The 18,177-nt window shown below is 40.8% G+C and overlaps 1 protein-coding gene across 4 annotated transcripts in view; it reads left to right on the top strand.

The window, feature by feature from the left end:
* Nucleotides 1-13,828: 13,828 nt before the first annotated feature.
* AKAP7 (A-kinase anchoring protein 7) overlaps nucleotides 13,829-18,177 on the top strand; it is a 91,785-nt gene continuing 87,436 nt past the window's right edge. For all 4 annotated transcript variants that reach the window (XR_003262229.2, XM_064508983.1, XM_064508984.1 and 1 more), the window contains exon 1: nucleotides 13,829-14,201. Coding sequence is in view for 3 of the 4 variants with exons in the window: in XM_064508983.1 (XP_064365053.1) it covers nucleotides 14,039-14,201 (163 nt within the window). In the remaining variant the exon portion in view is untranslated. The remainder of the gene's footprint in view (nucleotides 14,202-18,177) is intronic.

Genomic DNA, 18,177 nt, shown 5'->3' on the forward strand with positions numbered 1-18,177 from the left:
CCTCACATTCCAATACATAAAAACTCTTGTAATTCAGTGTACTGTATATCTTTGTGTATAAAAATATCCCTTTATAAGGAAGAACAAAAGATACGCTTCTCCACTCCAGGAACATTACATGGAATAAAGAGCCTCTGAAAACCTCCAAAGCACAGAATGCAAGCTTGTGCTGGCAGACAAAAGTGAAAGCCTATCCTGTTTTCTTTCTCCCTGATGTAGTTGCTATGTCAGACGAGGGCATCAGGGCAGATTCAAAAGTCAGAATGGAAAAAGAGAAACACTACAGAAAGAGGATGAAGTACGCTGAATTCAGTCCTATGAACACCTAGGTTTTCCAGTGCAAGCCCAGATTTAGAATTTTTAATTTATTTGTTTGTTTTTCAGAAATGCAAAAAAAAAAAAAAAAAAAAAAGAATTAAAAATGGGATATCACGCTCCATTTGTTTGTAGGTGTTATTTTCCAGGGTATTGGGAGTCCAATATCCAGTACAGAATGAAGCAGAAAAAAATGGATTTTTTTCCCTGTTTCCTTCAAGCTATTTAGGAAGTTATTTATTTTTTAATTATTTTGTTTTTACTTTATAATGCAAATCAACCCATTTCTTTTCATTCCCAGAGAACTTTGAGCTAGTGGGCTTTCAACTATGCTTATGTCAGAAAAGTTCAGTAGCTGTTAATAAGGTAACAATATTTTTTTTTGTGAGCAGCACAACTAATAGAGCCTGGTTTGGTAAAGATCTGTCTTTTGTTCCTTACATGTCCTTCTCCACTGCAGTAATCTCAGGTGCTTCTCTATGTCTTCTGTGACACCTGCCCTAGACAAAAGAGAGCATGCACTGTGGCTAACCTGGAAAAAGGATAGTAGCTGAGTTCTGCCTAACCTTTCTCTCCATTAAAGAATTATTTTCCTTTCTTCTCTAGTCAGCTGCTGATTTTTCACAAAGCCTGTAAGACGTTAATTGTCTTTCACATCACTATCCTCTTTCACATATGGCTGAAATTGGTCACTGACTTCAAAAGCTAAAGGGTGATGGCTGACAGCACAGTTGCATGTGCCTTAGGAAACTAGACTACCAAGTATCTTTCAGCCCAGGTTTTTATGTTTTAAATTCGCAGTACTTTTGACATTAGAATACGTACAGTCACTGATCATTGGTTATGTGTGGATTTTTTCAGGATAGACAAAGAGTAAAATAAGTGGAAAACTAACAAGCACCATGTCCTCACCCGAAATTTCCACTTCTCATTTTTCTTCATCTATCATGAAAAGAACACAGCGTTTTTTCCCCTTGTGTACATGCTACTTAACACATTAAGACTGTAGATCCATTTAGTATTGCTTTTGGTAGCAAAGCCAGCTCAAGTCCTTCATCTGCTCCGTTCTACATGCTTGCTCCTGATCTGATCAAATCCGTGTTGTGCTTTGCATCCACATCAGTTATATGAAAAGAGCTGTCTGTTGACCCTAGCGTAAGGTGGGTCACTGAAATAAGCTAGACTAACAAAAACAAAATGAAATCCTTTAAGTTATTCTTAACCCAGATCATTCCAATGTTCTGATTCTCATGTTCTTTACCTCAGTGGTGCAGGGGCAAATGTGCACATCTGTGGTGGGAAAAGGCGGCAGCAGATGAGACTTAAACTGGATTTGGTACCAAAAGGGAAGTAACTGAACTACTGCTGAAGTGTGAAATTCTGTCCTGTTTGAAGATACTAGAAAGTTTGTCTTTTGCTGCAGAGTGGATACAATTTCATCTTGTGCAGCCACAGGGTAAGGGCAAGAATCCAGGCCCTACCGACATCAGGGGTAAAATATCCAGTGAATTCAACATCTTGGCACTGACTACAATCCAATAGTTGTGGCTCAGTTTGTGCTGGGCTAGCAGTAAAACCTGTGAAACATTATCTGTGGGTTATATCTCCCCTGCTAATACAAATTCCAGTCATAACTATGGAAGGACTTATGACAGGACCAAAAGACAAAAAGAATATTTTTCAAGGTATAATTGTCTTGATTTTTTCAGAAATAAGTTAAGGTACAAACTACCCTTTCTTTTTCTGTGCCCACATTTACATTCATAGTTTATGCAAATATTTTATGCAAGTATTTAAATATTCCTGGTGAGATTTTTTTTAAACCAGTGTAAATTAACACAATCTATGATCTGCTTTTCATAAAATTGACATTAACAGTGCAGATGGATATGAACACTAGAGATGTAAACAGTTTGGCAGTATTAAAAATAATGATTTTTAGACGCCTAAGAAAAAATTAGGTTCTGGCAAGATATACAAGGAAAGAGAAAACAAGAATTGTCAGCCTTTGTTTACAGTGTTCTGCTCAGTCAGTTCCTAATGACCTTTCATGTGCTGGTTCATAATGTACAAGACCTGCTCATGAAGTTCTTATTTTGGCAAAAATTCCTTTTCTTTCAGTAAGAAGACTCGAGCTACACTCACAGTGAAAACTTGCTAACAAGGCATGTTAAAACTAGTACAAGATAGTCTTTGTCAAGGAAAAACGTATTTTCCAAACAACTTATTTAGTTGTTTCATTTTCTGATTTATACCTGTACGTTTCAACATAGTTACAAAACTGTAATAGTTTAACTCAGGTAAATGTATTTGTGCTAAACATTTGCTTACTGTTGGATTAACTTACAGTATAGGCTGAAAGCAGGAACACATAATGGCAACAGTGTCTTTTTCTGATCCCAAGAGGACAGTATTTTTGCCAGAAATTGCCCTCGTATTCCAAAAACTGCTGTGTCTCTTTTCTGTGTCTCAGTACTTTCACAGTGACTGTTTAGTAATGATCGTGAGGATTTAACCACACTTTGCTAGCAAGAAGAGAATCACACAAGTAAATCTGTGTCCAGCATAATCACACTAAGCATGTACCCCTTTTGTCAGAAAAGGACTTACTAATTATTCTAGTGTCATCATAATGGCAGGACAATACGCATACTTCCTTTTTAATTTCTTTTTTTAATTTAAAAAGATTCAGGAATAGGTTTTTGCAGAATGACATGTCTTTTATGACATATTATTTACTGGAATTCTTTATAGGCTCATGTTTAAGTGGCGTACTAGTAATTTAGAATGAGATTTTAAAACCAAGTTTTACAAAAGGGTATTAGCTCTGTTGTCAAGGCTTGAACTGATAGTACTCATCACATGACAAGTGTTTTTGCCCACATCTTTCATTACATAGTGCGTATAGATTTTCATTGATTTATTCAGTTTTAAAGCTCCATCTGAGATAGACTAGGGTATATACTGAAATAGAAGAGAGCTATAAGTGTATAAGTGTTAAACAGCTTAGAAGATTGTCTTACTGCATTACTAGCTCAGCAGTTGCAAGGATTATTGTTGTTTGGGATTTTTTTTCTGGCGACATCATAGCAAATGAGAGTTTGAAGGAGAACAATGCAGTGTTTTTGCTGGTGCTAAGAGCAAATTTTTTTCAAACATAAGAGGGAACATAGGAAGACAGCACAATATAACAATGTGCACAGATTGAGCTGCTTCCCGGTGAGTTAACATGGCATTGGAAGCAGAACAAATTCATTAGTGCAGTGTTCTTTTTGGGCTAATTACCTGGCTAAGAAGCACAATATATTAATTTAGATATACAGGTACAGAAACACAGCCATGCTTGGCTACTTCCAGTAGCCAAGACCAGTTGTTAAGATCTGGACTGTGTTTCTCTTGAGCCCTGCAGGCATAACTAATAGCTCCTGTTTAAAAATTAAGTTGGCATTGCAGACCATTCAGGAAAAGAAATCAATCTTCTCTGTGTTAGATGAAAGACAATTTAGGTAAGCATCAGCCATAAAGACTGAAAATCATGACACCTCTGTTATGTTTGCTAGACTAGAGAAGAGTAAGCTGTGTAGAAATTTAAAGACAGGTAACATTGTCAAAATGAAATTTTAGAAAAATTACCATTCCAAAGACTTTCTGAATGACTGTATAGGCATATGAAATTGAATTTGTGAAGACCAGGAAAAAGGATGTTTCAGTACTTAAGACATAGGTGAATATCTGGACAAGAATTTCGAGTAAGGAAGTACTGTAGGGATACATTGATAAGGCCATATCTTAGATAAACAGCTAACTTCTCCATAACACCTTAAGACATAATATGGATGTAATTTGCATCTTAAGACATAATATGGATAGAAGGATTGAGAGAGAGGTTTGAGACAATCATATGCCTATGTGATAGGTACTGACAGGCAGGAAACTGTGGCCCGTAGTAACTGAGAAAAATAGATTATGTGGAGGGAGGAAGAATTCTGTTTAATAATGTAGCACTTGGGCTGAAAGCCGTATGTCCACAGGCAGATGTCAAAGAGACAGGCTGAGATATTAATTTGAATAGAAGGAAATAGATATGAAGGAGAGAGAGATCTGGGAGTGATTTTAATAAAGTTGATAACTCGTACCTTAGATGAAATAGGATAGGGCGGAAGGGTATATAGAAAGGTATGAAGGAGTGAGACAAATCCTCCAAAGGTAATGCGGAAGGAATCATTAGAAAAAGGGAAAAACCATGAGTCAATGTTGTCATAAAAAAGCAAGTGAGAGAAGACTTCATTAAGGGAAGTCTGACCATCTCATTTGAAACTAACTAACTAGTCATTGAGAATAATGATGGTGTCTTGTTTCTAGGACTTGGATCATTTGAGACTTGGATGAAAACAGTTTCAGCTGTCAGGCAGAAGCTGGACTGTAATAGGCAATTTTAGAAGAATTCAGACAGCAAATGTAAACAGCATATTCACTGAGCCTGGAGATGGAGGGATAAGCCACTCAGCAGCTAGGAAAGCAAGTGCATATTGGCTGATTATCAAAGGACAAAGGCCCCTTAGATTGCCAGTTCTCATAGGAGGTTAGTGGGCACTATCTAATTGATCTCTCTTGCTCTGAAATCTCCCTAGTTATCATTCTAATGACATGGATATGACAAGTCAGTTGTCATTAGTGGTACTTCCCATGAGTCTCTGGAGTCATCCAAATACAGTACATCACTTGTAACATCTGCAGTAGATGCCCACATTGATTTGACAGAAGTGCAGCTCAACATTTCCTTTGGCAATTCAGTTTGCTTCTCTCTTACCTTGTTTTTCTGCTGCTCCTGTTCCTCTCAAGTGGACCAACAAGTCCTGGCCATATCACATCATTGAAGGAAAACAACTTCTTTTCCTGACTGGCATCCTATTATTGCCTTCCAAACTGTCCCAAAGCATAAAGCAACCTTTTTTTCTGGGTATGATTTCACCCTTTTTGAAAGATTCATGCAGCTTACCCATCTCAGTCAGCTATGCCTTAGTGAGGATGGCTATTCTTAGGAGTGTAGTTACCATTGTGCCAAGACAGAGCAGAATGACAATAATATGTGCTATTTTCAATTTGCCTATTATTTGATTTTGATGCTTGAGATGTCTGTTTTAGTCCACATAATGAAGGTTTTAGAAACCTGTACAAAATAGAAAGAAAGAGAGCAGTCTTGTCATAATGCTATTTTACAAGGCAAGTTATCATACCGTTTGGTCAAAACTGAATGTAAGTGTATCTGATTGTGAAATATTTGGAACTGGGCATATCAAAAAATTTCATTGATTCCCTGACTCCATCCACTAAAAGTAGAGTTATTGACAGAGTGTGTTTTAATATAGCCCCTACCTCCTTCCTTTCAGCATTTTCAAAACCACTTTTTATGTATTTAAAGCTGTAATTGATTTTTTTACATAGAAGCAAGTCTGACAAATTCCACTTTTATAATGAAAATCACCCAGAAATTCAGCAAAAATAGATGATTGTCCTTTTCCTCCCCTACAGGGGTACAAGTTCTTGTGATAAGACCAGATAGGTCTTGTGGTAAGACCAAACGAACTACAGTTCTTCTGCAGGCCTGGGGAGATGTTCTCTCTGTCCTTTCCTCACTTTATGCTAACTGTATTAAACAGTTGTTAGCCCCTCATTCACAGATACATGCCAAAAGGCACAGAGCTGGCTTATAAGAGTCAGACTGGAAGCTTGACAAAATGGCCCAAATCTGGCTTTTGCAATAGGTGTGCTGAAAACATTGTTCTAACCTGGACTGAAAATCACATTTGCCAGTGGAAGTTTGATGGTGTCCTCCCTTTCAGATCTTGCAGCATATTCAGACTACTATATGGGTGCATGTGAATTGAAAATGGCTCAGAAGGAGTTTGCAGAATTGAGCAAGTATTTGTAGAGCCAGGCTTTTAGAGGCAAAAAAAATGTGTAAGGTGGGAGAATTAAAATTCCCATTCTTTTTCCATTAGCCAGAATGCAACTAGATGTTTTGGTTTAATTGTATTTCTTTCCTTAAATGTTTTTCGGGCTCCTTTGTCATACCAGAATGTGGACACAAGTAAATCTTTCACTTAATTTTGATTAAAAAAATGACTGAAAATAAGGGAACTTTAAATTGGTTCATCCCTGTGACTTGATACTTTAAAACCTTCAGCCTCATGAGGTGGGTCAGAAAACTCCACCATCAGCAAAGAGATGGTGAATACCCTCAGAGCAATACGTACAGACAGATCCAGTAACAGTAAGAGATTTCAGTGGCAGAAACTGGATGCCAGATCGCATTGCTCCAGGTGTGAGTGGTAGCTGAAACAACATTAGAAATTAGTTCTTTCATTTTTATTTAGGTCGGGGACCCTTTTTCTTCTCAGACAATAAGTTACTGTTTCCTTGAATAACTCCTTAGAAGGATATTTCAAACCTCACTTTTTCTGTTTTACATTTCTGGTTAAATATAAACAAACTTCTTAAGAAAGATTGCTGATGTGAAAGTATTGGGTGAGATTTTTTGTGCAGTTAGGCCCAGCAACACCAGGGGTAAATCAATTTTGAAATTCAGGTGAAACATAAAACAACAGCACTTAAGTATTTCTTCCTAAGTACCCTAACTTGGCAGAGCCCCAAAACCTACACTGTGTGAAGTTTTCTGAGCACTTGAGTTTTGCAACATTAGCAATAGTCATCATCAGGTTCTTCCGACTGGATGGAGGTTAGTATAACATTTGCAAGGTGCTGTTTTGACAACAGTATTTCCAGTCAGAGACTAAATGTTGAATTTAACTGTCTGGGTTCCAAGAGGCTTTGCCAGAGGCTGACATATTGGGCCAAAGCACAAAGTTTTCCTTGTAACTCCGAGCCAGGCAATTACAAAATTTAGGCCTCGATTCATTTCACCCAATTTGAGCCTTCTGACTGAGGTGCCCAAGCAGGACACAAGCCTAGCTGTCCTGCCCCGTCTCAGGTGTCAATGGAGAGAGAGCAGCAACTCTACAAGAACTCTTACTTATTATGTGAGTAAATTTTGCTCTGGAGAGGCCCCTCCCTTTACTGACTAGTGAAGGGTCATAGGGCTACTACATTCCTATCTTAGTCTAAGGTAGTGCTCATGAAATAACAGCTCAGCTGCTCTTAGGAAGAAAGAAAGGCAGGCACCAGAAATGCATGTGGAGGTAAGAATTATGATCTTACTTTGAGGAAAGACTGTACTATTTTCTGGCAAGAAGCAGCTTAGATTTGGTTATTTTATTGGACTTCATGCCATGCAAATGTGCAGGAAAGATACAGCTCCTGTGCCATAGATATCCTAACCTTACAAGCCCATAGATAAAAGAGAAAACAGATAAATGCCACAAAGCCTGCACAGTGATGATAAACACACAGCACATTTGTGTAATACTTGGAGTTTGCGAAGGTAAGGAAGCTATAGGAAAAGGGTATGGCTGAAGGGAGAGACAGGCTGAAGAGTAGAGTAAACGACAGAGGAGAGAAAGAAACAATACGCAGGCAGCTGAGATTCAAGATTTTTCAGCTTAGTCAGTAAAGACGTATTTCCCCCACCCACATCTGGAATAATATGAATTTTGGACTCAGAGCTGCATTCTTTACTTGCCTAAGTCTCACAGTAAAGTGTCTTTCAATTAAGGAATGCAGCATCTAATGTCTCAGCTGCATGACTTCTGCATCTGGTTGGCAATATTCATTAGATTTAAAATTAGAGTGTTTTTTAACTGCAGGCAATGTCTTCACTTTAAATAAAACACTTTCCCTCCTCATACTTTTATTAAACCTCTACTGCAGTCAGAAAATAAGAGAAAATAAACAAGCTGAAGTTTTCAGATCAAACTTACTTGACCTCTAGAGCTAAAAAGTCCAGTGGGTTTACTGAAGTTCCTAAAAGGGAGACATGCTTATATTCCAGTGTACAGTCTCTCATGCTGCAAATCTATAGAAGCTTCCTATCAAATTGAGCAGTGTCTTCACTTTGCAGACTGCCATTCTCAGTGGTCTCCAGAACATGCAGCTTTTTGCTTAAATCCAAATTATATTTAGAGAAACAAAATAAGAAATAAGAGAAACAAGGTGGCCTTTATCAAAATCATTCAAATCATATCAAAATCAAAATTACTTTGTTTTATACTTGTTTCTGAGTGTATGTAAATATGTTATAAAAAGAATGCTATCTGCTCACATCATATAATATAAAGTAGTAGTAGTATTCTATAATATTATTTGCAATCTAGTCACCCTATATTCTGGAAACTGAATTAATGCGTATCACATTGTGTGATGGAATATCTGAGACAAAGGTAAAGAGATCAATAGTTTCCTTCAATCTGAAGCTGGAGCAACAGAACTCGTTCTGTTGGCTACAGAAGGACGACATAATTCTGCTGCATGATGAGGAGACCTTACCCTAGATAACTTCTGGTAGTTTTTTTGTGCTGACAGGTGAAAGAATAATTAGATCAGGAGAGCATACCTTGCCCCTGCTGCCTCAAGTATTTTAGAGGATATATTTAAAACTAGCCAACAAGATACAACTTGCACAGCAAACAGGTAAAGGAAAATGTTCCTTTTTTCAGGAAGCAAAGGCTGCAGAAATCAGAAGGATGAGCAGGTTTTCTGTTCATCCTATCAATTGATAGGGGTGCTACTAGCCTTCTCTACATTCCCATCCCTTTTCCCCATCCTTGAAAGAAAATTTGTAAGTGAAGCAAAACTGTGTAGTGGAATCACCTAGAAACAGTTCCATAGGATACCTATGGACTTGGGATGTTCGACATGTCCTGAGTCAGTCTCCCTCCGCTCTATGTAAGTAACATTCTCGTTGACCTAGTCTTAGCTGTCTCAACAGTAGATACCTCCTCTTCTTCCATTTGTCTTAAGGGGTATTTGGGTCATGCCAAATACGACCCTGTGTCATTTCAGTCTGCTTCAATCAAGCAAATGTGAACAAATAAACTCCCCAAAGGATGTTTCATACAGATTTTTGCCACTTGGAGGTATTCTTCCTGCTGCTTTTGTTACTGCAGAAGCCCTGCAGGCCTCAGAAAGATTTCTGCTCTTTTAGCTCTTTGGAGCTATGCTGAAAAAAAGCTGGGAAGAGTCCAACACCTTACCCTTTAGTTTTAAACTGAGAAAGAGTCTGACTGAAGTTGTAATGCAACTTTGTATAACAGAATGACACCGTGAGGCAGAGCTACTTTCAGAAATCAACTACAGCAAGGTGATCTGGCTGAAGGAGTTCAAGCTAGAGATTACACCCTAATAGTAATATAATACCTTGCTCAGATTCAAGTTAGTAAAAAATGTCATGGACTGTGCAAAATCCTACAGGAAGTAGAAGGTATTCCAGTTCTGCAACTGTTCGCTGACTTCGCATTCCTCCTGTGTTTTGCATGCTGTGCAGGTTCTTGAGCAGGCACTTCGGATGGTCCCCCAGTGACACTGCTTTCTCAAGCAGAGTGTGACTGTCTCTGCCATTATGCTATCCTGCATGTATTTTCCATGTATCTACCACTGCCTGTCTGCTAGTATCTGGGACAAGTCTCTTCCAGCTTACGTCTCCATCCTTCAATAACTTAGTTTAGAGCCCTTCTTACGAGGCTAGGAAGCCTGTTGACAGAGACACTTGTGTCCCAGTTTGTCAGGTGAATCCTCTCTCTGCGCAGCAGTCATCATTCTTCAAAGAGTCCTATCATCATCCTAAAAGGCAAAGCCCTGCTGGCAGCACAGCTGCACAGTCTGCTCCTGCCCAAGCCTTTCCCCATGACTGGCAGAATCAAGGAGAACGACTTGGGCCCTGTTGCCTTTCGCCCTAGTCAGGGCTCCTAATCCACTTCAGATCTCCCATGGCAGTATCACCATGTGGATAACAAGCAACAAAATGTATAGATTCCCAGCCCTTGGCCTACTGGCTAAAAGCACACTCTGGGGTCAGTATCTGCTGTCCTTAGGAACAGGACATGTACGATATGACCACAGCTCCTGTGAACAAGCAGCATTTTCTCACCATTGCTTTCACTGCAGGGGACCTGTGGAGCCACAACTCCATGTCCTGTCAAATAAAGCCCTTGGATGGGAGACATGACAGTGAAGTTAAAATCCCTTTGCATCACTTGGAAAAGAAGGAACTAACTCAGCCAGGCAACAGAGAATAACAGAACAAAAAGATCATATGGTAGTGCATATATCTGCTTCTATATAGATATTCAACAAAGGAGGGATGATGGAAGAAGAGGATTGAAAAGTCAGGTAAACTTTAGTGCAGCAAATGTGGGAAGGTACTTTTGTGTTGAGATAGGTGGGAGCTACAGGAGAAGGAGAAGGATGTGTATTTGTGGGAAGGAACCTGGAAACGGCTGGAACAATGCCTTGACATTAATGGCGTTTGAGTGTCCATGCTGATCTTTAGGCAGTGGCTCTCATCCAAACAGTAGCAAGTTAAGAATTGCTGCTCTGGATAATCAATTTTTCTGCTGATTCCCCATTCTGTTCTGCCCTCCTGCAATGTAAATGAACTGCCTATGACCAACAGATTATGAAAATATGGACACACGCTAATATTTTCCACATTAATCTTCATATTCATGCTAGATGCCAATCAAAGTAGTTTCTATTCATTAACTACAACTGATAGCATCTTCATGCTCTCCTTCCGTTCATACCAGTTATTGCAAAAACCCTAGTGTATTTGCTTTTTGATATTCACACTGAATGTCAGGCACACCTTTCATTTTCCAGTATCTGTAGTTTACAGCTTACACTTCTCATTGTTCTGCAGTAAATTCTTATTATTATCAGATCATGCTCAATTCTTCTTATTCATTTGTCAGAAAACAAGTTGTGTCAGCAGTGACAGTAACAAAGCCATGTTTTGTATCAATTATGCCCTCCCTTCTTTTCACAATAACCCAAGCTTGCCCTATACTCTCCATGCCCACCTATTAGAACACCTTAACTCCCTCCCTCATCCCACAAAATATCCCAATGTCCTCTTCCAATATTTAAGTCTTCCTGTAATACATCTAGTTCCTGCCCCTTTATTTCCTAACTGCCCGCAAGTGAGTCATGTCCCAGATACCCTTAGCTCCCCCACATCTCTTGCTTGGCTGAGATAAGAGGTAATGTTTTGTGACTGCATACCTGTGACCTAAAGAGCTGACCAATACTCATGGCCAGCCACTGTTTCTTGGAACACAGACAGGCACTGCTGTTTCTCTCTACTCCCTATAAGTCTCTCTCTCCTTCCTAACCACTCATTTTCAGGAAAGGCATGAGAATATTCTGCTCTGAATCCTCTTACTCTCTGCCAAATTTGATTGAAATTAGCTGGTGTATTAAGAAACAGTAAGATGGGTGAGATGCTAGCAGGCATGCGCAGCGTGGCTGTACTAAGCAAATACATTGGTAGGGCTGGCTGTGCTTCCTCTTTCTGTTCGTGTCACTCAGCTTTCATTAAGTGAGAGTTCTGATTCTTTTCTCCTCAAAGGGACAACTGTCCCACTGAGAGCTTAAGCAGAAACTCTTCTTAATAAAGGCAAGGCCACAGTAAAACTGATGAAGTGCTGGCTTTAGTCCAAACTTAAGCAGTAATGAAAACCCCTGTGTGGTTTGCTTCAACCAGGCACCTGATCAGTGACGACTACGTAACTTGTGCTGTATTCGGGCAGGCAGAAAAATCAGTGCTTGTTATTTAGCTTTTTCATCTTCAGATTAGAACTTTTCCTCCCAGCCACTTCTATGACTTGTAGGGATAATTCATGGTAACAATTATCAGCTCCAGCTGATGTGCTTTTAATTTCTCACCTCCCCTCATCCTGGAAATGGTTTATTCAGGCATCTTATGAACCCAAAGAATACATCAACAAATTAGTGCTATGCTAGTGGGTATTGGTTAGATATAACTTTAGTTCTGCTAAGAATGCATTGTGTTTTCCTCCACTGTTATGAGGAATATAAATGCTAACTTATCTAAATATTGCATTATACTTCCCTGTCAACCATACAAACAGAAATGTTATCACTAGAGTTTGTTTGCTGAAGATTTCAGCAAAATACCTAATGATTTGACTGGGAGCAGTTTTAGATCCAAAATGATTTTCTAAATTTGTATTTCTACAAAGACACCTAATACCAAAAGAGTTTATCCCATTATTTGATCTATAACTTCCTGGAATCAAATTTTTATGAATGTATTTTACTCACCAATGCAGAGGCTAGGAAAAGGTGACCACTTACACATTTAGTTTCCTAAGGATAGCTGATATCCAAACGAAACACACAGTCTGGAAAATTGCCATCAGCCTTATCCTAACTAAAGCTTCTCTCAGATTCCACAGAACTTTGATTTCTGTGTCACGACCAGTCTTTAGGCTCCATAGGTCTGTGCAGACCAAATTAAAGTATTGTGTGAAAGACAGTGAAGGCAAATACAGTAAGAAATAGGTCATAACAGTGATAAGATACCCCCAAACAGATTGTATCTTCCAGAAGGGGAATGCGCAGACAAGCAAAATACAGAAACTCATGCATAAATGCTTGTAGCATGCAGCTTGTACATGCAGGTAGCTTCCTCCCTACTGTGTCCCCCCCGTCTTTTTTTTGCCATCCCTACTCCCTTTAAAAGTGAAAGTAAGGATTTGTATATACATGTAAACAATCAGCTCCTTCAGATCTGGTCTATATGCAGAGACTGATCTGCAAAAACACAAGGCAACATTTGGCTTCGCTTCTTCCACAGAACGTAGTAACAGAATTTGGCTTCTAAGAGGCACAAAGTCTTTATTTAAGTAGGAAAATAGTGTCTTGCATTCCTTTGCCTCAGAGAAACAGCCTCTCATGCACACCCAAGAGGTTTATTCCCACTAGGAGATTGTACAGTCACAGTAGAAGCATTATTGCCAATGGCAAGGGTGGCCCAGAGTTATGTTAAAAGGCTGCAGGACTACATAAAGAAAGGATGGACATTTAAAGCAAGACTATCTGTTCTCTCTGGACCACAGCTAAAAGGATGGAAATTATTGCACTGGTTTGTATAAAGCTCTTGGAGTAGTCCTGAAGTACAAGTGGTTATTTTGAAGAGTAATCGCCTCAAAATACTCTGATTAGTTTTGGGCATTCTGTTTAGCGGAATGTTTAGGCAGTGAAATTTTGTTTAAATTCTGCATTAAAGAGATGCATATTCCCTGTTTCAGAGTGTAATGTCTAGATGCCTTCACTGTGTAGTGGATGCCTCAGCCAAAAAAAAAAAAAAAAAGAAAAAAGGCATTACGAAGTTTAAGGTGCGAAGAGGTGGAGGGCAGGGGGCACGCCCCAGCCTTGGCGAGGACAGCGCAGCTCTGCACGGCTTTCCCACCTTTGCCCCCCGGGCGGGCCCAGCCGCATGCACAGCGGCAGCAGCGACACAGCCCCCGGTCCCGGCCGCGCCGGGGTCGGGCCCAGCCCCGAGCTCGGCCCAGCGCCGGAGAGCCCGCCCAGGGGCCGCCTTCCCGCCGTGCCCCGCGCGGGCCGCCACGCACGCGGCATGCTGGGACCTGTGGTCCTCGCGGGTCGCCCGGGCCCCGCTTCCCTCCCCGCGTTCCACCCCCCGGGCTTTCGCCGCCTGTTGCCCGAGAGGCGCCGTGGCGACTTTTGGCCCTCGTCCCGCCCCGTCGTTTCCCGGCGGGCAGGGCCTGCTCGCCGTTAGCGGGGCATGCAGCGGCTGCTCCGCCGGCTGCTCCCGGCGCTCTGCCCCGCGCGAGCGGCGGCGGTGGCTCCCGCCCTCCTCGCGCCGCCAGCTCGGCCCGGGCGTCCTCGCCCCATGGCGCTGCCGCCGCCGGCGGCAGGAGCGGGGGCCGGCGAGTCCCCGGAGCACGGTGAGGAGGCGGCGGGGCGCGGGGGAGGTGGGCAGGCGTCGGCCGCGCCCGCGAGGCCCCTTCCCCTTCCCTTCCCCGCCCCGGCGCGGCGAGGAGCCGCCCACCGCCGCGGCCCGGCGGGAGGAGAGGCCGCCGCGGGGCGTCCCGGCCCGTGGGGGCGGCGCGGCTCGGGGGCCCCTGCCGGGGCGCGGGCGCCGTGCGGGTGGCGGGGGCGGCCCGGACCTACGGTCCGGCCCTCGCGGCGCTGCCCTCGCTCAGCGGTATCGCGGCGGAGCAGGAAGTCGCGGCTGCGCGTGGCCTGCAGTCGTTTCAGCGCGTGTTGATGTTCCGTAGCCTTGGTGAAGCTAAGCACAGTTTTAAAGTCCACCGCAAGTGAAACGTGGTGCAGCGGAGCGCACCCGAAGATGTGTGTGTGTGTGTGCATATATCTGTGCACACGCACACACATGCATGTATACGTACCTAACATTGAACGCCAGGAAGAGGCAGATTTCACAGCAGAGGCTGGGGAGATCATAGGGAAAATTGACCGAGTCCAGTCGTAGGTTGTTGCTAAAAAGTGCTTCTGCTTTCATCTTCCCTGTTTGTTACAGTCTATCTCCAGGCTTGCAGTGAGTTTAAGTATCCGATCTGCCTGAGTACTAAACCTACCAAAATTTTTTTAAAGGAAGTATTTTTTTTTTTAAGATGGGTCATTTCCCTGGCTATGTGATTGCTATTGCCAGCAGCAGGAGTTCAAAATGTCTAGAAAGTAAGACCATCTATTTCTGCAGGAGCTTTCAGTTAAAATGTCTCCAAAAGATTCACTTGTTATTAAACACAAGGGAATAGTGCCTGGAGACCTAATCTCTCTGTGATTGCTAATGTGTATGTGTCAATTAATAGAAGACTATTTTATCTGAAAGTATGGAGAGAAAAAGCCTGGGAGGAAGTACAATGAAATATGTTTTAAAAAGCAAAACTGCCCTTTCTGCTGCTTGATTTTGTATTCTCTCATTTGTGAAGTAGATGTATTTTGATTCTGCTGGAACAGATGACTCAAATATTCAAGAAAGCAGCCACCATTTAAACAAATACAAATATGGCAGTACTATAGACTCCTGTTCACATACGAAATTCAGGCTAACGTAGTTAGTCATGCAATTAAAAATAAGTTTCTTATGACAGCTTTGATGCTCAGGGAATTCCTATCGAAGCTTATATCTCGGGTATGTTACTTCTCAAATTATCAGCATTATGTCAAGACTTGAAAAATCTTTTAGTTTTCAGTTTGTTTTAGTGACTGAAGTAGAATTTTTGAATTTCGTTGCTGATTAATAAACAGTTCATTTCAGAAAAGGTGAGGGATGGAGTTATTTGCTTGGGACTGTAGGATTTAGAAGTAGTACCTGTTAAATTTTGGCACTTGATTTAGGAAAGGACATTGTTAAATACTAGCTGTGTCTTTGCTATACAGATCTATTATTGTGAGCAGACAGAATTTTTCAAAGAAGACAGAGCAAAGGGAGGACACAATTGCAATATACACCCCTCAAAATTATGTGAGTCCTTATTGTGTAGCTGATGCTACATTGACAAATCTTGGTGGTTTATGACTTCAGAGGTATCATTTACATGGTTGTGGCCTAAGAAATCAGAGCTATGAGTTATCTTCTTGTAGCCTGACAGGCGATTTAGACCTTTACCAAGTTTCAGGTTTTTAAATGGTTCTCTTTAGACTTGGAGTAGATGGAAATATTTTCAAAGCCAAACTACAGTTAGAGCTGGTACACTTTGACAGTGCCTTTCCATGCTGACATGTGGCTGTTGTTGTTATTTACATGTTGGTATGGTGATGACTATGTTTGGCATCTGATCTGTATTTTACAAGTGCAAGGAATTACAAGAGGATGAAGTAAAGCTACAGAAAGATGATTCTTATAAAATCACCACAACCATGTTCCTATTTACACAAAAGGATTGATTTTTCTTTTTATGTTCTTGTAAGAGAAAAATCCAGATCAAGAATTTCTGTGCAATCTGTCTTAACATACTGGCAGACTGTATGGGATCTTTGTCAAGGAAGTTGGGTCCTTTAGTGAGAAAAATATGATAATGTTCACAAAAATTGCATGTTTTTGTGAACAAATTCCCATCTCACACTGTGTCCTCCAAAGAATTTCCTTCATTGAGTATGTAAGATGCAAGTAGCATGCAGATCTGCAAAATAAACTGTGCTGATCTAAGGGCTTGTTGTTGCCATAAAGAATGGTCCTGCTTGCCCTTTTCCTCTTACAGTTGCACATCTCTTTCCCCTCATTTCTTGTTCATCTGACTTCCCCAGTGAGCTTATTCAGCTTTCTAAGCCAGCAGAATACTAACCTAGAGCATGTGGCTGGGGTCAGGGAAAGGGAACAGGACTGCCTCCTTTGGCATTGGTGTACTAATAGATTGATACAACCCATCATGTTGAACCTCACCCTCAGTGTTGATTTCTGCTTTCAGATGGTTATGATTTTACTTTTCTGAGTCTCCTTGCTAATTTTTCTGCCCCAGACTGACTTTCTTGTTAGTCTGTTACATGGATTTTGTTGTGTCCTTCAGATCATGATCTCTTTTAAGAAAAGATTGTTATTTTCTGTATGCTTGTGGATGACCAACAGCAAAGGGATTATAATGTTTTGTGTGAGCTGTACTTTAAATGTTAAGCAATAAATATATTGTGGCTTTAACATCTCTTTGTTGTGCATGCTGCTTTAGTGTCTACAGGGGGAACTAGCAACCAGTCTGAATACTTTTTCTCTTTAATAGCCTCTGGCATAACTTAAGGTGTCAGACTACAACCACAGAATGATTTATGCTTCCCCACTTTAGACTGAAATGAATTAGCCCTTAATCAGATTGTTCTATCAATTATCTTCCCTAGCACAAAGTGATACATGCAAGAAACACTCTCCAGGGTGATAATAACCCAGACTGGGTCTGTATCATTGATTGTATACATGTAATGTAGCTTTGCATGCCACGAGAACATAATATGCACTTTTGCTGCCAGAGTTTCCTCTTGGGCCAGATTTGGAATATCCGTGCTGGTCAGAAGAGGAGCTTTGAAAGTGTGTTGTCTGTAGTAATGAGCTGTCCTGTGATAAACTGAGTTCTGATGTAAGGCTTCTTCCACTACAGTAATTCCCTTGTGGAGTTGTCCCAAAGGAATATTGCTGGATGTCTGATTATGTGTGGAGTTTTTGTTGAAGGATGCTAGAGGAGATTGTAGTTTTTTTATTTTTTAAGGTATTACTTAATACACAAGTATTAGGGTTTACTGATGCAGAAACATGAAGCAGATATGGGGAAATGACTCATGCATAGTTAATACTCTTTGGGGGAGTGGGGAAGGATTGTTAGTTAATCCATTCTTTCATTGTGGTGCTACTATGAGCTAGCCCTGTAGTATATCTATAAATCTTTATATGTGCAAAATTAGTTGTGAGTTACATTGGTTCCTTTTTTAGCTTAAATGCTAAAATTTAAGTTTTTAGAGCCGCAGGTTCAGATCGTTGTTGTTTGTAACACACTATGCTATGTGCATCTCCCAGAACAGGAGTTGAGTAATCATCTCATTCCTGAATGATACGGTCAGCTGATAACTCTTTGTTTTATGTGTAAAAAGAGGATTACCTTTCTGCTCCTTTTTGCCTCATTTTCTATGTGTTTATATTGAAAGTAATTTGTCAATGTTTATCTACACTGAATTTTATTTGTCATCACTGTACTATTATTTATAGTGAACTTTAGGTGATGGCTAACGGCTTTTCTCTGTGTCAGTTTTTTTGCATGTACTTGCCTTTACTTAGAACTGTACAAGAACGTTTGTTATCAAAAGTAGAAGGCTGAAATCCATTTCTTTCTAGTTCACACAATATTGAAGCATTTTTGCTGATGTGTTGACACAGGAAGAAGAGTAACGTTCTTAAGGGGGCTATATGTCAGTATTTGT

The sequence above is a fragment of the Dromaius novaehollandiae genome, chromosome 3 (genome assembly GCF_036370855.1).
Source record: "Dromaius novaehollandiae isolate bDroNov1 chromosome 3, bDroNov1.hap1, whole genome shotgun sequence".
Classification (NCBI taxonomy): domain Eukaryota; kingdom Metazoa; phylum Chordata; class Aves; order Casuariiformes; family Dromaiidae; genus Dromaius; species Dromaius novaehollandiae.